A 19339-nucleotide genomic window follows, 5' to 3' on the forward strand; every position below is an offset into this window, starting at 1 on the left:
TTTTTTTTCCGTGCTCTATTTTTTTATTTTAACATTTGAACATGTAATGAATGTTTCTACTTTTTGGAAGGGGGGATCCTGTTTTTCTTCCTTTGCCAATCACATCTCTGATAAATATTAAACATGTTTGATTTTTATAGATTTGAGTCCTGCATTTGCATCCTGCATTTGATACTGTTGATCATGATATAGTGATTCAAAGACTTCACATTTTAGTTGGCCTATCAGGCCCTGTTCTCGACTAGTTCACATAATTTTTAAAAGACAGGAAATTTCACATTTCTCTAGGCAATTTTAAATCCAAAGAAAGAAAGGTTCACTCTGGGGTTCCACAAGGATCAGTCCTTGGGCCGCTGCTTTTTAATCTATACATGCACCCACTTAGTACAATCACGAATAAACACAACACATTATACCATTCATATGCTGATGACACACAGATACATTTTACTTTCATAATGGTCTTAGCCCTATTGATAATCTCACAGATTGTATAAAATATATCAACTCCTGAATGTTCGGAAACTTTTTAAAACTCAATACAGACAAGACTGAATTACTCATTTTTGGTCCAAAAACTCAGACAACACATCCATCTACACTTCACATCTAATTCCATAAAATACAATGAGCAGGCCAGAAATCTTGGAATTATTTTAGACGCCGACCTTAGCTTTGAAAATCATTCAACATTACCAGAACAGAATTTCACCATTTTAAGAACATATCAAAACTCAGATTCCTTCATCCATTTAGATAACTAGCTAATTTCCATCTGTTGATGGTTGAGACAGCTATTTGTCTCTTGTATTCCTATGTTTTTATCATCAATGTAAAGCACAGTGAGCTTACCTGTAATGGAATGTGCTTTATAAATAACCATTCTATTCTATTCTATAAGAAGGAAAACATTGCCTGCTCTCTCTTATCATCTGAGCGTCTAGATTTTATTTGTGAAATCTAAATATTTTGAACAGTCAACGATCAGTTTAATTATTAAGACATGTCTTCACAGACGGAGGAAGAGGAGTCATATTATGGAGGAGCAGCCATCCTGTGCTTTTTGTCTGAACGTCCTGATTGATCCAGTCTCTACCAGCTGTAGACACTGGTTCTGCAGACAGTGCATCACCTTATACTGGATCCAGTCTGGTCCACCAGGAGTCTACTGTCCACAATGTGGAACCAGAATAGAACCTGGACTGCAGATACTCAGCCAGACCAGCACTGAACAATGTAAGACTTTACACCTTTGTGCTTATGTCTTCAAGTCTGAAAACACATCCGCTCCAGCAGATATGACTGTCATCAGCTTGTAAGCTTCTGGGTTCAGGAGAAATTGTGACTTCCACAGCACTATTTATATCAGATGGTCTAAATAATCTTTTCTAATGTATACCCTCTTGATTAGTCACTATAATCTAGGCAATTGCCATATTTACCAGCTCAAGTTGTCTTTGTTTTGTCTCAAACTTTCTTTTATTTTTCTTTATTCTTTTTCAGTAAAAACTGGTCTGCTGGAGGTTTTGGATGAACATAAAGTCAGTCTGAGGAGGAGATGTGAACGTGTGACTGAAGGAAGTGATGAAGCAGGAATTAGAACCCTCCTCAACAAGATCTACACTGAGCTCTACATCACAGAGGGGCAGAGTGAAGAGGTGAACATGCAACATGAGGTGAGACAGCTTGAGAAAGCTTGCAAGTTGAAGACGCTCCATGACACACCGATCAAGTGCCAGGACATCTTTAAAGCCTTCCCTGACCAACAGAAACACATCAGAGTGGTTCTGACAAACGGCGTTGCTGGTGTTGGAAAAACTTTCTCAGTGCAGAAGTTCACTCTGGACTGGGCAGAGGGCTCAGGAAACCAAGACGTCAGTCTGGTGATTCTGTTTTCATTCAGGGAGCTGAACTTGATCAGAGATGAGCGGTACAGTCTTCTTCAGCTGCTCCGTGTTTTCCATCCAACATTACGGAGGGTCAGAGCAGAGATGCTCGCTCTCTGTAAACTGTTGTTCATCTTTGACGGCCTGGATGAAAGCAGACTTTATTTTGATTTCCAAAACAGTGAGGTTGTTTCTGATGTCACTCAGAAGTCATCATTAAATACACTGTTAATAAACCTCATCAAAGGGTGTCTGCTTCCCTCAGCTCTCATCTGGATAACCTCTCGACCTGCAGCAGCCAATCAGATCCCTCCTTCATGTGTTGACAGGCTAACAGAAGTACGAGGCTTCACTGACGCCCAGAAGGAGGAGTACTTCAGGAGGAGGTTCAGTGATGAGAATCTGTCCAGCAGAATCATCTCACATATCAAGACATCCAGGAGCCTCCACATCATGTGTCTGATCCCGGTCTTCTGCTGGATCACTGCTACAGTTCTGGAGCATATGATGACCACAGAGCAGAGAGGAGAGCTGCCCAAGACCCTGACTGACATGTACTCACACTTCCTGCTGGTTCAGACAAAGAGGAAGAAGATCAAGTATGATCAGGGACATGAGACAAATTCACATGAGCTGATGGAGGCTGACAGGGAGGTTCTTCTAAAGCTGGGGAGGCTGGCGTTTGAACATCTAAAGAATGGAAACATCATGTTCTACCAAGAAGACCTGGAGAGGTGTGGTCTGGATGTCACAGAGGCCTCGGTGTACTCAGGAGTTTGTACAGAGGTCTTCAAACAAGAGTGTGTGATCTTCCAGAAAAAAGTCTACAGCTTTGTTCATCTGAGTGTTCAGGAGTTCCTGGCTGCAGTCTACACGTTGCACTGTTACACAGACTGGAACAGAAAGGAACTGGCATCTTTTCTGGGGCAAAAACACGTAGATACAACCCTGGATGTTCTCATTAACGGAGCAACATTAAAATCTCTGCGAAGTAAAAATGGCCACCTTGACCTGTTTGTTCGCTTCCTTCATGGCCTGTCTCTGGAGTCTAACCAGATACTTTTAGGAGGCCTTCTGGTTCGCACAGACAACAGTCCAGAAATGATCCAAAGAATCATCAACAACCTGAAGAAGAAGAAGACCACAATTTCTCCTGACAGAAGCATCAACATTTTCAACTGTCTGATGGAGATGAACGACCTCTCAGTACATCAAGAGATCCAAGAGTTCCTGAAGTCAGAGAACAGATCAGAGAAGAAACTCTCTGAAATCCACTGTTCTGCTCTGGCCTACATGCTGCAGATGTCAGAGAAGGTATTGGATGAGTTTGACCTGCAGAAGTACAATACAACACAGGCGGGACGGCTGAGACTGATTCCAGCTGTGAGGAACTGCAAGAAGGCTGTGTAAGTTAATATTTATAGAATCCACTGTAGTTATTGAATAAAGGAAACTTATTTAATCTATTAACCACCTTTCTTTGTCTGAAGGAGCTTTACACAAACCTACACAAATCTTCAGTACTTAAGATTGTGGCCTGTAAATGTTTTCAGTGATTATTTCATCTCCTATAATATATTAATACCACACACAAAAAAGGATTGAACATGGATTAAGCTAAAAAGGAGATAAAGGGAGATGTAAAACTAAAGATTGTTACAATAAACAGTGAATGTAAATACAGCTCTGTCCATGTGTTTTAAATCATGGTGATAATATTTATTTATAAATTGACAGTTTTAACTAATTTTATCTGTCACCAGACTTTGTGCCGTTGGTCTCTCAGGGACTCACTTTGAAGTCGTGGCCTCGGCTCTGAAGTCCAACCCCTCCCATCTGAGGGAGCTGGACCTAAGCTCCAACAAGCTGCAGGATTCAGAAGTCAAGCTGCTGTCTGCTGGACTTGAGAGTCCAAACTGCAAACTGGAGACTCTGAGGTCAGCTGTGTGTTTTGTTTTGTGCAATGCATAACATTTAAAAAAAAAGGTTTGTCAATTTTCATCAGCATGATGAGGTGTCCGCCTTGAGTGCCTCCATCAGGAAGGTTACCCATTGAGGAATCACTAAACACAACTAGTTTTAGCGAGCGGTCTTCTCCAAGGTGCTGAAACCTCAAGCTCACGTCTTCTGATTGCAGTTTTCTGATTAGTTTGTTTGCACTGTGCAGGGTCTGAACACAGGGGTGCAAACTTGTCACCTTTCGGCAAAATTTGCCGTTTTGGATCCCAAATAGGCCATATGTGTGACACACAAAACCGTAAATAAACACATTTTTTTAACTTCCAAAGATGGCCTTCCCTCTGGGCTTCTTGGGGAGGCCTGACATACACATTTCGAGCCAACTCTTTACCTTGTAGAAAGGCTGCTTTAATGGCCATGGAGTTCAGAGGCCACTTCTTTTGACATATGCCATAATCATTTTTAGAGACACTGAGGCACGGGTAGGTGAGTCTTTTTGGAGTTATTGAGTGTTCATTTCTTCAAAGCCTCTTGCAACTAATCTAGCTTTTGGTACAACACCATCAGATGTTTCCTTGAGAGTGCAAACCCACCTTGTAGAGATGCATTTCTGGCCTTCATCCTTCACCTCTTCAAACACTTCATTCTTTTTCCAGTTGTTGAGCACAGCATGTTTGGCAGACATGAAAATGTTGTCATTTACAATGAGTATTTCATCTTTGTGCCTGTCAGTGCATAATTGTTCTTGCTCAGCTGTTACTACCTGAACATCATTCACTTGTACCAAGTTAACTGATGCTGTTGTGTCAGCAATTTCTTCAGGCTCTGTGTACTGTAGTTTGTACTAGTATTTGTGTTTACCTGTTGCCTTTCCTGCCTGGCTGCCCGGCTGAGGATTTTCCCAGTGTGTGTTTGACCAGTATCATTGTCTGTGAAGGTAACCCCATTTCCAATTTTCAGCTGCAGTCTTTCAAAAGTCTTAATTGGGCATGTTTGTGTTGTGTCAGAAGAACTACCATTCTCGTCCCCTCTAGACTGTTCTACCGTCTGAAGGGGGTCACTGTTGTCCTCTACACTAAGGGGGTCATTATTTGTAGCCGGTTCTTCCTGACTTTTATTTTCAGTGTCAAAGTTATCACTTAGCTCAGTTTCAGGTAATGTGTTTTGAGTTTCAGTTACCTCCATCTGTTTATCCACTTCTCCCAGCATTGCTTGGGGATTATCTACCTTTTGAAGCCTAGAGTGATGTACACGAATGTAGGTGCCCCCGTGTCTGACAAAGATTACTGATCCGTCTTGGCCAATGACTACACCAGGACCCTTCCATTTAGTACAATCCACTTGCTTGTAGCACAGAACTATGACTGGGATTTGTCAACAGCATGATAATGGAATTGTGAGAATCTTTCAATCGACAGATACATTTGTACATTAAGTTTCTCATAAGAGCCTGAAAAGTGTTAACGCCTGCATTATGAAATTGCTCACTTGCACTAGTCCATCAAGGTTTTTGAAATTGTATTCTCATTGCGACAATGCTAAAACAGTCATCACAAAAGATGAATCCTCATCTTTGCATCCTTTACCAGGCAACATTTAAGAAAGAGAAACTCAAGACCTGATTCTGCAGACATAATCTGGAGTTCTCATTTGAAAACATTACATTTATTCACATTTTTGTCATTTATTCCTTACCCAGATTAAGTGGCTGCAGTTTGTCAGAGACCAGCTGTGCTTCTCTGGCTTCAGCTCTGAAGTCCAACCCCTACTATTTAAGGGAGCTGCAACTGAGTGATAACAAGCTGCAGGATTCAGGAGTGAAGCTGCTGTCTGATTTTCTGGAGAGTCCATACTGTAAACTGGAGACTCTGGGGTAAGTTCACTGACTCTGTTACTACTGTAGCTTTTGTCTAATAAAGAAATAATTGACAGTAACATACAGTGATCTTTTTTTATATACAGATTATATCGCTGCAGTTTGTCAGAGATCGGCTGTTCTTTTCTGGCCTCAGCTTTGAAGTCATACCCCTCTCACCTGAGAGAGCTGGATCTGAGCTACAACAAGCTGCAGGATTCAGGAGGGACCCTGCTGTTGAATTTTCTGCAAAGTCCATACTGTATACTGAAGACTCTGAGGTCAGAATCCATTCTTAAATGTCTGCTGATTTAAATGGAGTATAATTTGTGGTGACACTGAAATGGGGAAATATGGCTGAAATTATTCACTGAGGGCTTAATTCATTAAATGATTGTGTGGCTTTTGCGCCTGTTTACCTGTGCAAAGAGAAAAAGAATGCCTCTTTTTTCAAAGCACATACCTTGTGTTAAATAGACCCCTTCCTGTGCTGCAGAACATACAATGTCATTATAGTCCAGTTGTGCTTGAGCACATATAAATTTGTCATTAAGATATTCACTGCAAATCTGGCCTTTTTGTAAATAAATGAGCCCCAATGCATACTTATGATTGTTATCACTTTTAGTTTGATGTGTGTTTAAATGTTTGCAAATACAGTCTGTAAATAATATTATTCTGATTATTATTATTGTTATTATTCTGAAGGACAAGGATCAGTTCAGGGCTGTCTGGTGCTGTCATGGGCTCTACCCCTTTTTAAATGGGACTCATTTTTATGTTTACTAACTTTTCATGTGGAGACATTCCTGGGTGTGTTTGTCCTAGAATATCATTAGTGCATTTGCTTTGTGAATCCAACCTTAAGATGAAGCAGATATCAGGCAAGAGATACGCTATTTAGGGTGCTATAAACAACTTCAATCAATGCTTAGGGAATTCTCCCCTTAATGATTTCAAGTAGGGATGTTGTCTTTTTAAGTTGAATTATTCACATAATAATAAACATGCTGTCACTGTAGCTCTACACTAATTATTGACCATTGAATGATTTTAAGTCAAAATATCACCTTCTTAAGGTTTTTTTTGGTACTTTATTCAGGTTGAGGTACTGCAGTTTGTCAGAGATCACCTGTTCTTCTCTGGCCTCAGCGCTGATGTCCAACCCCTCCCATCTGAGAGAGCTGGATCTGGGTGAGAACGAGCTGCAGGATTCAGTAGTGGGGCTGCTGTGTGAGTTTCTGCAGAGTCCAAACTGTAGAGTAGAGACTCTGAGGTAAGTTTACGATTTAATAAACTACTGATTCTGATTTATGTTTATAATTCACCATAAAGTTGCTATTTGGCTTAACTTCATATTTTAATTTTCTCTTTTTTTTTTGTAATGCTCATTGGTGGGAAAAGCTAATTTTCACTCCTGTCACTAACAATCTTGAGCTTTACATTTAGAATTTGAACACATTAAGTGCAGGGTTACACATGGATCTTCAACTACATCATTTGTTCTTTACGTAGATTAAGGAGCTGCAGTTTGTCAGAGATCAGCTGTTCAAATCTGGCCTCAGCCCTGTGGTCCAACCCTTTCTATCTGAGGGAGCTGGAGCTGAGCAGTAACAAGCTGCAGGATTCAGGAGTGGAGCTGCTGTGTGGCTTTCTGAGGAGTTCAAGCTGTAGGCTGGAGACTCTGAGGTCAGACCCCATTTTGACATTTTTGCTCTAATAAATATAATGTAATTTCATCTTCTTCTATTGAGCTACAATCTGAAGATAACTAGGAAAATCAGGCACTAAAAAAATCCCCCCCAGACCTTCTAAGAGCCTTGACTGTTCCTCATCAAGAAGTTGAAATAACTTGGAAAAAGTACCTGATAAAACCTGTCCTTTATTCCTCTGATCAGAATGCTGAAAATGATGACGATGAAATGCTGTTAATCGCTCAGACCTGACACACACACACACACACACACACACACACACACACACACACACACCATAGAGTGTAAATATTAATGTAAGAGGCCTGAGTGATGTCACCCATCTGTTACGGCAGGGGGCTCAGGAGGCTCCTCAGCAGCCGCCATGCTGTAAATCCTGTCTCAGCCTAACTTTCAGTCCACCTAACGACAGGCTAAGAGGCGGGCTTTAAGCATAGTGACAAAATGTTACATCACGGCCTCTTTACAGAGGTCAGCTACGTATCTAACTATGGATAACATGTATCATTCATAAAATCAAAACAGATGCGTAATACAAAAATTCACCCTTGTACAGTGTTTGCCCATGATGACAAAAACTATTCAGACCTATTTTGTTTTTTGTATTTGGTGCAATGGGAGATTCCACCTTTAATGTGAAAGGTATTGTCCATTTAGCAAACTGAACCAAAGTTAGATGTTTATCCACATTACTGCAAGAAAAAGATCTGTATGATAATTTTTTTATTCAGGATTATTCAAGTACACGCACAAGATAAGATTTGAGCATGCTACACTTAATTGAACTTCTTTGTCAAACATTGAATGGTTTTAAGTTGCAACATCCCCTTCTAAATATTTGTTTTGTTGTACTTTATTCAGGTTGAGTTACTGCAGTTTGTCAGAGATCAGCTGTTCTTCTCTGGCCTCAGTGCTGAAGTCCAACCCCTCCCATCTGATAGGTCTGACCCTGAGTTACAACAGCCTAAAGGATTCAGGAGTGAAGCTGCTGTGCGATTTTCTGCACAGTCCAAACTGCAGACTGGAGACTCTGAGGTCATTTAAATGTATTTTTGTGACAATCCCAGATGTTGTGTGTATTTAACATCAAACCTATATAATATTCAAACATATGTGACTGTTGTCCACTTCGTTTTGCTCACTTATTCATGTTTTATTGAAACTAGAGTCTGCAATCACAAAATACTTTGACAAATTACGGTGTCTTTGTAATTATGTTTGGCCTTTCCCAGCCACCATAGAAAATACTAAAAAGGGGTCACTGTTAGTTGTTTAAGTAAATGAAGGTTTCTTATTTTGGTTTGATGCACATTGGTATATAGCATTTTCTCTGAAATATTCAAATTAATTTACTCTTGATATAAGTGTGATTTTGGAAAAAAAAAGTATCCTCAGATCAGCAGCCTCCGATTAATCTGTGTTGGCATGAATGTGTGTATGAATGGTGTGGTGACATTTGTATGATGTCTGTAGACGACAAAGCAACTCTACTTGTTTTAGGGATTCCTCAATGAACTGTTGAGCTACACTTATTAAACCTGAACACATCTCATTGGACGAAAATGTTTTATCGGAATGATTTTTATTTTTTTTATCTAGATTGCTGGGTTGCAGTTTGTCAGAGATCAGCTGTTCTTCTCTGGCCTCAGCTCTGAAGTCCAACCCCTCCCATCTGAGAGAGCTGGACCTGAGTAACAACAACCTCCAGGATTCAGAGGTGAAGCTGCTGTGTGAGCTTGTGAAGAGTCCAAACTGCAGACTGGAGACTCTGAGGTCAGTAGAGTATGTTCTGAGTGCTCGTGGTGTCAACAATATTGTAACAAAGTAATTAAGTATGAAGCAAAGACCCAGTGGTGGCTTTCCAGAACAATGACAGGCTTCAGGATTGGACAGAAACGCAGAAAAATAAAGAACTGATCATGGTTTCATTTGTTCAAATATGCTTGAATCAATATTAAAGGCAGGGTTGGTAATTTTCGAAAACTAGAATGATTTTAAAAGTAGCATTCCCTCAGTGCTCCATCTGAACCCACCCCCTCCCCTCTGTGCACCCTCAAAAGCCACGCCCCTCACTTACATGCACAAGCACCATTGGTCCAGAAGCGGACCTCAGCTCATGCTTTGAGAGTGGGCTCGTGGAAAAAGTGTGTCTGTCAAAATTACCAACCCTACCTTTAACATATTTTTTTATTAAACATTTCAAAAGTAGATTGAAATATTTAAAATGGGAGCTGAACAAAGAAAGAAGAAATGGAGAAAGGCAGCTGAATGCACTACACAGCAGCTCTGTGCTGGTCTGCAAAGAGCGAAATCACTGCTGGTCTTTATACGCGGGTCTGTTTTAACTCTTTAACTTTTGACCTCCTTTGTGTGTCTCCTTCTCTCCTCAGATGGAAATGATCTGTGTCTGAGTCATCAGAGAGGAGTTCTGCTGAGAGAGGATCAGCTGTGTCTTGATCCAGAGAGGTCAGAGCAACAACGAAGCAAGTTCGATGTAAACGGGCGGTCTTTAAGTTACCTGGCTTGTGAAACCTTACACGGCCCTTGTTTTCCAGCGACTTTGTTATCCATGCTTTTCTTCCTCTTTTTCTCAAAGTAACACAGTTAACACAGTTAGGATAGGATAGGATAGGATAATACTTTATTGATCCCCAGAGGGGAAATTCGGGCGTTACAGCAGCACAGACAAGAAGCTCAAAAATACAAAATACACACTTCGTCACATGTGGACAAAATGGTGGACAACAAAGGAAGCTGTGTGGCTGCCTTTTGAAATAGTTTTGAGCTCTCTGAGCTGAGTTCAGTAACTGTTACTTAAACACCAGAAAGCCAGTGGCCGGACTTTGATTCAACGGCGGGTACACTGGTCTTTCTGATTGTGAAAGCCGTTGACTGAAGGTAAACTAGCATAGCATTACATACATAGGTGAACACAGCAGTTCATCACAAATAAAACAAATGCAGCAGCTTACAACAGATAATAAACAGAATGTGACGTCTCGTCAACAATGATGCATAATTATCAGTGGTTATAAAAGAAACATAACTATTTCTGAAACTATTTCTGCCCAGACCAAAGCTCTTACTTGGGGTAACTCCTGGTGATCGTTGCAAAGCTGGTTAGATCGTCACTCTGTTGAATGTTGAATCATCAGATTCAGGCAGGGTTCCTTCGTGGCAGATGTAGGAAGAGGGTAGCGGGATACAGATCTTCGACCAGAGCGTTGCTCTATAGGGTCTTCTGGTTGCAGGAGCCGAGTTCTTTATGTGTCCTTGTGGATTCAGGGATCAGTGGGCTTCCTTCAGCGCTCCTGTCCAGTTGCGTTCAATGACGTCTTACGAAAAATCAAAGGAAAGAAACTCTTCTTTTTGCTCGAACCTGATAGCATCTGATTGCGCCCAAAACTCCTAAAAATATGCCATGGAAGTAGTCAGCTGAATCCTCTGATGCTTGAATTCAGCATGTGAAGAGCTACCTATACTGAGCTAGGAGATCAGCTCTGGAGTTTAACCTATGTAAGCCAAGAGGAGGAAAGGCTTTGTCTCGAATGCTGGAGTCCATCTTGTTGGAGAGGGTATCCTCTGGTGTCGGCAGACCACACTTGAAGAGAAGGAAGCAATGCCTGGTGATTGCTTTTAAAGACTGGAGCTGCCTGTGGGTTTACCTCAGGTTCCGGTCCCCCCTTTACGTCACACGTAGGTGTGAAGTACCGCAGGGGATTCTGGGATAAAGAGTCCTTTAAAGGCCTCTTTGTGATCTCAGTAAATAACTCAAAGGCACAGACTGTCCTAAGCCTGCGTGGCCCAACAAATATAATGTAGTATAATATAATATAGTGCAATATGAACAATATAGTGTAATATAATGAAGTGTTATGTAATACAGACTAGTATAATAATATAATAAAATATATAGAATGTACAGTATATATGTATATATATATATGGATGCTAAGTAATAATAATAATAATAAAATAATAATACAATAATACAATGATAATAATGAAGCAGGCCATGGGGGTAGTGTTCTATGGGGGTGAAGTTTAGTGTCCAGGACGTACTGTTATTGTTGTCATAGGCTGCTGTTGTATAGTCTGATGGCAGTGGGCACAAAGGAGCGCCTGAAGCGCTCTGTTTTGCACCTGGGGGGGATGAGGCGTTGGCTGAAGGAGCTGCCCATCTGCCACAGCTCACCATGTAGTGGGTGAGAGGAGTTATCCAGGATGGATAAGATTTTGTCCTTCATCCTCCTCTCACCCACTGTCTCCAAACTGTCCAGATCAAGGCCCACTACAGAGCGGGCCTTCCTCACCAGCTTGTTCAGCCTGTTTGCCTCACCAGTCTTGATGCCACCCCACCAGCACGCCACAGCAAAGAAGAGGGCGCTGGCCACCACAGACTGGTAGAAGGTCTTCAGGAGTCTGTTGAACGATCTGAGTCTCCTCAGGAAGAACATCCTGCTCTGTCCCTTCCTGAAGAGGGTGTCAGCGTTGTGAGTCCAGTCCAGTTTATTGTTGATGTAGACCCCAAGGTGATGTCCACCCTCTCCACTTCCTCCCCCTGGATGATGACTGGGGCAGGGGGCCTCTTCTTCTTCCGGTAGTCCACTACCACCTCCTTTGTTTTGCTGATGTTGAGCTTCAGGTGGTTGCTTTCGCACCATGTGACGAAGCTCTCTAACAGTCCTCTGTACTCCTTCTCGTCGTCATCAGTGATGCACCCAACAATGGAGGAGTCGTCGGAAAACTTTTGGAGGTGGCAGGAACCAGAGTTAAACCTGAAGTCTGATGTGAAGAGAGTGAAGAGGAAAGGCGCCAGAACAGTTCCTTGAGGTACTCCTGTGTTGCCCGTCACTACATCAGAGACACAGCCATCGACTCTGACATACTGTGGCCGGCCCGTGAGGTAGTTAAAAATCCAAGCTGTGGTGTCAGGGTGCAGCTGCATATCCAGCAGTTTGTCCCTCAGGAGGCAGGGCTGGATGGTATTGAAAGCACTGGAGAAGTCAAAGAACATGACTCTCACAGTGCTTCCCTTCGTCTCCAGGTGTGACAGGGCTTTGTGTGTCAGGAAGATGATAGCATGTGCCTATCATCATGGATGTAGTCTGTAATACAATGAGAGAGGCCTTCAATGTCATCACCATGTTCCTCTTTAAACATTTCCCAGTCTGTGACATTGAAGCACTCCTGCAGGGCCTCCTCTGTATCCTTAGACCAAACCTTCAAAGTCCTTGTTTTGGCCCCCTGCTGCTTCACCAGGGGCCTGTAGGTGGTCTCAAGGTGGATGAGGTTGTGGTCTGATTCCCCAAGAGGGGGGAGGGAAGAAGAGCTGTATGCTCCCTTCACATTGGCATACAGGAGGTCCAGGGTTTTATTCCCTCTTGTAGCACAATGCACATACTGTTTAAAGTTCGTCAGGACAGGGGAGAGAGAGACATGATTAAAGTCCCCGCTGATCAGTATGAGGGCGCTGGGATGCTGGGTTTGTAGTCCCGCGATCGTAGTGTGGATGACGTCACTCGCGCTAGCGGCTACAGCTGATGGTGGGACGTAAACAGCAACAGCAATGGCATGTGAGAACTCCCGTGGCAGGTAGTACGGGCGTAATCCCACCGCCAGCATTTCAACGTCTGACGCTTTGAAAAAAAGCACAGAAGTGTAAACACTGCCGCTGCGGCTAGGGAAAGATAACCGCAGCTGCAATAATAAAAGATACCAAAGCATGATGCCCAGTATTACAACTTCGTGAATTAAACAAAGATTTGACCCCATCAGAGTTTCATGTATTTTATTGATTGAAAAGGATCTGTGACAATCAATAAAGACTAGTTGATATGTGAAACTGTTTAATTTCAAATGATGATCCACATCGTCATTGTGATCATCATCATTCAGTCATTGTATGGATTATCTGCTTTGTACCATGTAAAGGCTTAATATAACCTGGTGGGCAGATTTTCTGTCATGAACCTGATCCTTAGACATCACAGAAATGTATAGAGATACAAACAGATCATGCTGTTGAAGCTGCAGAGCTTCTTTAAATGACTAAAGTAAACGTTTCAATCGAGATGTTTTCATACAGAAAGATTCCCTCAGCTGAGAATCATAATCAGAGACAGACCACTCTTTTTAAAGCTGGTCTGAAACTCTGAACATCACCTCCTGAACAGCAGGTTGATGTTCATTCGTCCGATATTTCAAATAGATGGAGGACCAATTTTTTTTTTTAGCACATATTGAAATCTAATCTTTAACAAATCTGGTACATACCACCCACAGGCGGTTTTACTATTAGGCAAGTGAAAATGCAAGTGTAGGAGCCGAATTAGTGCATGTACTGCATAATTATGTATCATATTTCAATGATAATGTTTTTATGTTTATTTATTTACTTATATTGGGGACTAGATTGTGATACATAGGTCGGATCTGATTGGTCAGGTGGTATTGTCAGGTGTTTATAGGTCACGGGTGAACAGGAAGTTGGTGGCATAGGTGGTGGGAACAGTAAACGAACGTAGACAAACCAATATACGGTATCCCGGCAACAATCATTAATCACTTAATATCATCATCACAGTTTGTCTGCATCATCGTTCACAATAAGAAAACTTCACCCAAAGTAATTACATTTTGGACATTTGTTTATTTTTTAATTTTGTCAAAACTGTTCTATTCACCTATGTATGTAAGTAAGTATGGTTTGAACATTTGGACATTAGATAGTCCCTACAGCAAGATTTGAGTTTATGAGGTGATGTATTTTCGACTATAGAAATGTCTTTTAACTTCAAGCAGAGGAAGAAATTGTTCTCTGATGCTAAAATGATTATCAGCAGCTTTTATTTTTGTCTGGATGTTTTGTATATTCAAGTCTAAATCCCGCCCCAAAAAAAATCAATTTGCAAAAGACGATTCTTCTACTTTCTGGAACTCATTTTCTTCGAGCCTTTATTCAGTCTCGACAACATTTTTGTTCACCATGTTCTGTTTTACTTTTTCAACTGAGATGTGTTTTCTGCAGTGTAAAACTCAATAAAGATCTTGGACTATAATATTACACTAAATGAATGTTTTTTTTGGGTGAAATGACTTGGCTTGTTCTGAGGACGGCTCTATGTTGACACTACAATCCAAAGTCCTGCTCTGAAATAATGAAACCTGCTGAATAAATCAAATCAATTTCACATAATCATGAAACTACTCGATACTAGATTCATGCAACGTTACAATGTCAAACAGAAACTACAACTTTGATGTTTTATTCACAAAAAGGAGGCCATGTGAGCAGTTTGGCTTAACCCTGTTAACAGCAAAGATTTCTCATTGGTCTATCACAAATCATTTCATAACATTTAAAGCTCAAATTATATACACAAGAAAACACAAACATTCCACACATAATGGACTCAGTGTCTTTTTTAATGGAAGATGAGTGCAATCAGGTTGACAATATCTTCAGGCTCAATTACTCAACATCAGGACTTCACTGATCTTTCCTCCTCATTGTGATCCTTTTTCGACGTCAGACTGTGAGTCCCGTCTGCTTTATTTCCTCTAAGATGTTGCATGACTTTGACAAGTACATGGAAAAAGAATAAATAAAGAAATCCCATTGAGAGAAGCCTAAAAGTAATCCAGAAGTGGTGACAAGTCTGTATCTGGATCAGGTTGAGCTGATAGTGTTAGTTAGGGAAACATGGGGGCAAAAAGTAGAATGGATTAGCCGCTCCTGAAAGCAGAAATGTTTCAAATTTTGGATCACTGTGATCTAGATCTAGATTGAACAACCAGTCCTGAGGATGAATCATCAACCAGCCTCTCAGCTTCAGTGACATTTACACAAACAGCAGTGACAAACTTAAACAGTAGAGAGAGTCAGTGTGCAGTAACAGTAAGTCAGAGTTTGGCTCATTTTGGTCAAGTAAAAGGAGAATAAAAAATAAAAGACCTTTTATACTTCAGTATAAACATTTACAAATGTATAAAAGACATTTAGCTCAACTGAGTTTTTGTCAAGTCAAAGGACAACAATATCAAACGATTACTTTTTGGATGAGATTTTACAGTTTTTTTTTGTGATTGGACTCCTTGAAGAACATCTTGTCTGGTTCAAGCGGGAATATGTCACAAAAACAAACAGTATTTGATCAAAATGAGAACACTAATGTTGTTTCTTTTGCACTATTTTCCAAAGTGTACAAATACTGTTAGTCCATAAAAAAAAACCCTCTGGTCTAGTGCATGAAAGCTCTTCAAACAGCTGAAAATAAATGTCTACAGAATGATATGAACGCACGGATAAATGACAGACTGAGGAGTCTTTGAGAACGGGCACCGTGCAGCCTTGCATCTGCTCTTTTTCATTAATCAGTAAGCTTTAACACGTTCAAAATAATGATATTGTAATAATTGGGAAGCATATTATCCATACATTATGACCCACAACTGAGCAGCTACAGTCCTAAAACAAATAAGAATAAGCTAATTATAACATCATTGCATGCACATGTAAGTGTCTGCTGTATAAACAGACTCTCAGTGTAGCACATAAAACATCTTCACAGGAAAAGTTCTAACAGTGTACAGCTACAAACCTGTAAAGGCTCTTCTGTCTGCTCAGAATGAAATTAAAGAGTTCACTCTTTTTTAAATGTGGATATGTTGCTTGTAGATGAAGGGTCCTCCAGTAAAGTGTTACGGACTAAACATGAAACATATCTTGCTATTACAAGACAATTGGCCTTTTTCCAAATTAAAACATCTCCTATTACAACTCAGTTTTCCTTTTTGTTCCTGAGCTGCTTTTACATGAACAGATGGGGGCGCCACTGTGTCTGAAACCTGATGGATGGAGGATTTATCATGTCATGCCTGAATATGATCCTGTTGTAGTATTTATAATGAAAACGTCATGATCAAAGAGGAGCTACCAGACACATATGGGGTCTTTTTTAAAGATGTATTTTTGTTTTTTATGCCTTTATTACGCCACCATATGGTGTCTTTTAATGTCATCTCATAGTTAGATATTTCTAATCTCAAGGTTAAATCCCCAGTTTGTCTTTTTTGGATAATTCAAGGAGAATCTGTTCGTCAGCAAACATCAGTGTGTGAGCTCTTAAAGTCTCAGATCTGACTTGATTTCATTGTGCTTCCATTTTTTTACTGTATGACGACAGACAAAAGCATGCAAAGGGAAGGATTCACAGAGAAGATGAAGTGGATGATTAAGTGGAAATGATTGAAGTGCTTTTGTCCAAACGTCCATCCAGCTACTTAAGTCACGATCTTCCTGCTGTGCTTTGTTCAGAAAATTCTGTCTTGACATCTTCTGCTGTTCGGTAATCATCGTGCTTCTGTTTCCTTGTGAAGTGAAAAATGTGAAAAGAAGCTATTTAAAGTTCACAGTTTGAAAAACCTCTCCTCTCCTTCAGTGACTGAAGGCTGTCACGACGCTGCTGCTCAGTCCCCATTTCCTGGTACACTTCACAATAAAACATAAATAAAATACTGTCAGCAGTCTCAATTAAAGTCTCATTAAAGTCTCGACATTTGGTTTGGACAGAGCCTCAAAGTTTCAGTTCAAAGCCTCTGGATGTTGCTGCCCCCTAGCGGACAGGGGGATGCAGTGCCATACCCAGACCCAGGTACTCCAGGTTCTCTGCTGCTGGGAGGAACAGACTGTTCCCCGTTAAAGCGGTGGTATTGGTGGTGGAGGACAGGGCCTGAGGCAGGAAGTCCGCCTGGTAGTCTGGGTTGTCGAGGCTGTTGCTGGTGGCCAGAGGGAGCGAGCTCTGAGCCGTGTTCAGGTACTCTGGTACCTCAGGGACCCTGGAGTAGGGCTTTGCGTCCACCTGAGGGGAGGGGAGCGAGGCGGCCCCCCAGCCCATGCTCAGGTCCTCGTAGTTGGGGTTCAAAACCTCAGAGAGCCTGCTGCTCCGGCTGGTATCACTCATACTCTGGTTCATGTACTCTGAAGAAAGAAAAGAAGGGATATTTTTAATTAGTTTGCTAGTTGATTGATTTCCAAATTCTGAACTATTAATTTAAATTGTTTCATATTTATATTTTGTATTAGTTTTTATGCTTATTAAGTCAGATTTATATTTTGTCTGCTTTTAATTATTTATCCTCAAACTTTCCCTCAGACTCTGAATCATCTGATTGTTCATTCAAGTAACATTTGAGATGTTTACCATGGCCGGCGCTGTCTTCTTTATCCAGTGAGGTTTGAGTGGGATCGGTGATGTAACGCAGAGCGATGCTGTTCTCTCTGACCGGACGACCGTTCTGACAAAAAAAAAAAGACAAAACAATATAACTGGATGAAACTCTTACTGAAATGGCATGAATTGAACTTTGTCTTGATAACTCCTCCTGATTCATTCTCTTTAATATCTTCATGCTTGACAGGATGGAGAAACTGGAAACACTGTGTACCGTGGCGTTGCAGGGGCGGTTGTCATTGTTATTCAGCCCTTTGTAAGGGAGCAGGTATTCCTCTGCGTCGACCACGTCCTCCATGTCGTCTGAGCTCAGCAGGCGAGAGTAAAACCGGCTGTCTGACGGACTGGGGAGGTCACCCTGAGACAGATTAGATTGTGTTCATTCTGACAAGATGTTGGAAAACTACCAAAATAAGATTAAGGGTGTAATAAATCATAATCCTCTTAAAAAAAGAAATAACGATCTTTCTTTCTCACACATAAACACACTAGTTGTACCTGTATGACCAGATATCTAGAAGGGTCTCTGGCCATTTTGGAGAACTCGGCTATCAGCTCTCTGAATCTTGGACGGCTGGACGGATCAATCATCCAACCTGCAGAGAGAAAAATACATGAAAACATCTGCACAAACACTTCCGAAAGAAACCCTCCCAGTTTAAGTCGTATTGCTTTTATCTTGTGAGGTACTTGTATCTTTCTTTATGGTCAATCTGGCTATTTCTGTCATTTCACCAATTTGGGCTGAACTATCCCAAAAGTAAAGAGCAGGTAAAGTCACCATCAGCCCTCTGACAATGTCAATAATTTCACTTAAAAAGGCGTCTTGCTGTTGGCGCTGCATTGGTTCTTTTATGCAACAAGGCTCATTTGTCTGACTGATTTAAAAAGTGCAAACAGCAGCAAAGCACGGAGATGCTATTGTTGGCTCTGTAGCACAGTCGTGTGTTTCACTCTGCAGAGATTTGAGGTGTAATTGTTTCTTTCTGTCTAGTTTGCACAGGTTTATTAGGCTCCAAAGCTGCAGTATCCTTTTGTGAATTCTACCCCGACTCCTGTCTGTTGCTGTGTCCGTCCCTTGGCTCTTACATTTCACCATGATCATGTAGACGTCTATAGTGCAGACGGGGGGCTGGGGCAGACGGTCCCCTCTCTCCAGCACAGAGGCGATCTCACTGGCCGAGATGCCGTCGTACGGTTTGGAGCCGAATGTCATCAGCTCCCACACGGTCACACCTGAAGGACACGATTATTAACAGCTCTAACCCACTGAATGGTTGGTGAAGTCATCTCAGTTACAAATATCAGAGGACCCATCGTGCTGATCTTGTTTTGATTTGATGTGATTTGTTTGTGTTGTCATGGCATAAATGATGCACCCAGCCAAATACTGGATTGCAATAGAAAATGTGACTGCCGAGGTTTGGCTCACCGTAGCTCCAGACGTCACTCTGATGTGTGTAGGTCCACTGGAGGATGGACTCCAACGCCATCCACTTAATGGGAACCTACAGAAAGCAGAGAGTGACTAGAAATCATCTGTGTGCACATTTAATCAGGCTTAGCACAAAGACTGGAAGCAAAGGGGAACTTCTATTCTTGGAGCTTTATGAAAACAGAAAAAAAATGTGAAACAACTTCAGGGTTACTCTACTTACTCAATCCTACCAGTACGTTCCTGCTCACCTG

At 41.3% G+C, this 19339-nt stretch overlaps 2 protein-coding genes across 3 annotated transcripts in view; one reads left to right on the top strand and one right to left on the bottom strand.

The window, feature by feature from the left end:
- Window positions 1-14476, top strand: part of LOC132994562 (NACHT, LRR and PYD domains-containing protein 12-like) — a 16258-nt gene extending 1782 nt beyond the window's left edge. The window contains exons 7-17 of one of the 2 annotated variants that reach the window (XM_061064993.1): window positions 1016-1236; window positions 1504-3292; window positions 3650-3823; window positions 5545-5718; window positions 5808-5981; window positions 6803-6976; window positions 7216-7389; window positions 8277-8450; window positions 9015-9188; window positions 9806-14175; window positions 14220-14476. In XM_061064993.1, coding sequence (XP_060920976.1) covers window positions 1016-1236; window positions 1504-3292; window positions 3650-3823; window positions 5545-5718; window positions 5808-5981; window positions 6803-6976; window positions 7216-7389; window positions 8277-8450; window positions 9015-9188; window positions 9806-9815 — 3238 coding nt within the window. In that variant the 3' untranslated portion in view covers window positions 9816-14175; window positions 14220-14476. Of the gene's footprint in view, window positions 1-1015; window positions 1237-1503; window positions 3297-3649; window positions 3824-5544; window positions 5719-5807; window positions 5982-6802; window positions 6977-7215; window positions 7390-8276; window positions 8451-9014; window positions 9189-9805; window positions 14176-14219 lie in introns of those variants that run through there. The other variant, XM_061064994.1, reaches the window with a different exon arrangement.
- A 191-nt stretch (window positions 14477-14667) lies between these two features.
- The window catches only part of LOC132994563 (melanoma receptor tyrosine-protein kinase-like), a 37437-nt gene continuing 32765 nt past the window's right edge, over window positions 14668-19339 (bottom strand). Inside the window, exons 22-27 of the mRNA XM_061064995.1 lie at window positions 19083-19158; window positions 18740-18886; window positions 18149-18246; window positions 17865-18008; window positions 17621-17714; window positions 14668-17397 (exon numbers count right to left, since the gene is read on the bottom strand). Coding sequence (XP_060920978.1) covers window positions 17033-17397; window positions 17621-17714; window positions 17865-18008; window positions 18149-18246; window positions 18740-18886; window positions 19083-19158 — 924 coding nt within the window. The 3' untranslated portion in view covers window positions 14668-17032. The remainder of the gene's footprint in view (window positions 17398-17620; window positions 17715-17864; window positions 18009-18148; window positions 18247-18739; window positions 18887-19082; window positions 19159-19339) is intronic.

This window comes from Labrus mixtus, chromosome 19, assembly GCF_963584025.1.
Source record: "Labrus mixtus chromosome 19, fLabMix1.1, whole genome shotgun sequence".
NCBI classification, from domain to species: domain Eukaryota; kingdom Metazoa; phylum Chordata; class Actinopteri; order Labriformes; family Labridae; genus Labrus; species Labrus mixtus.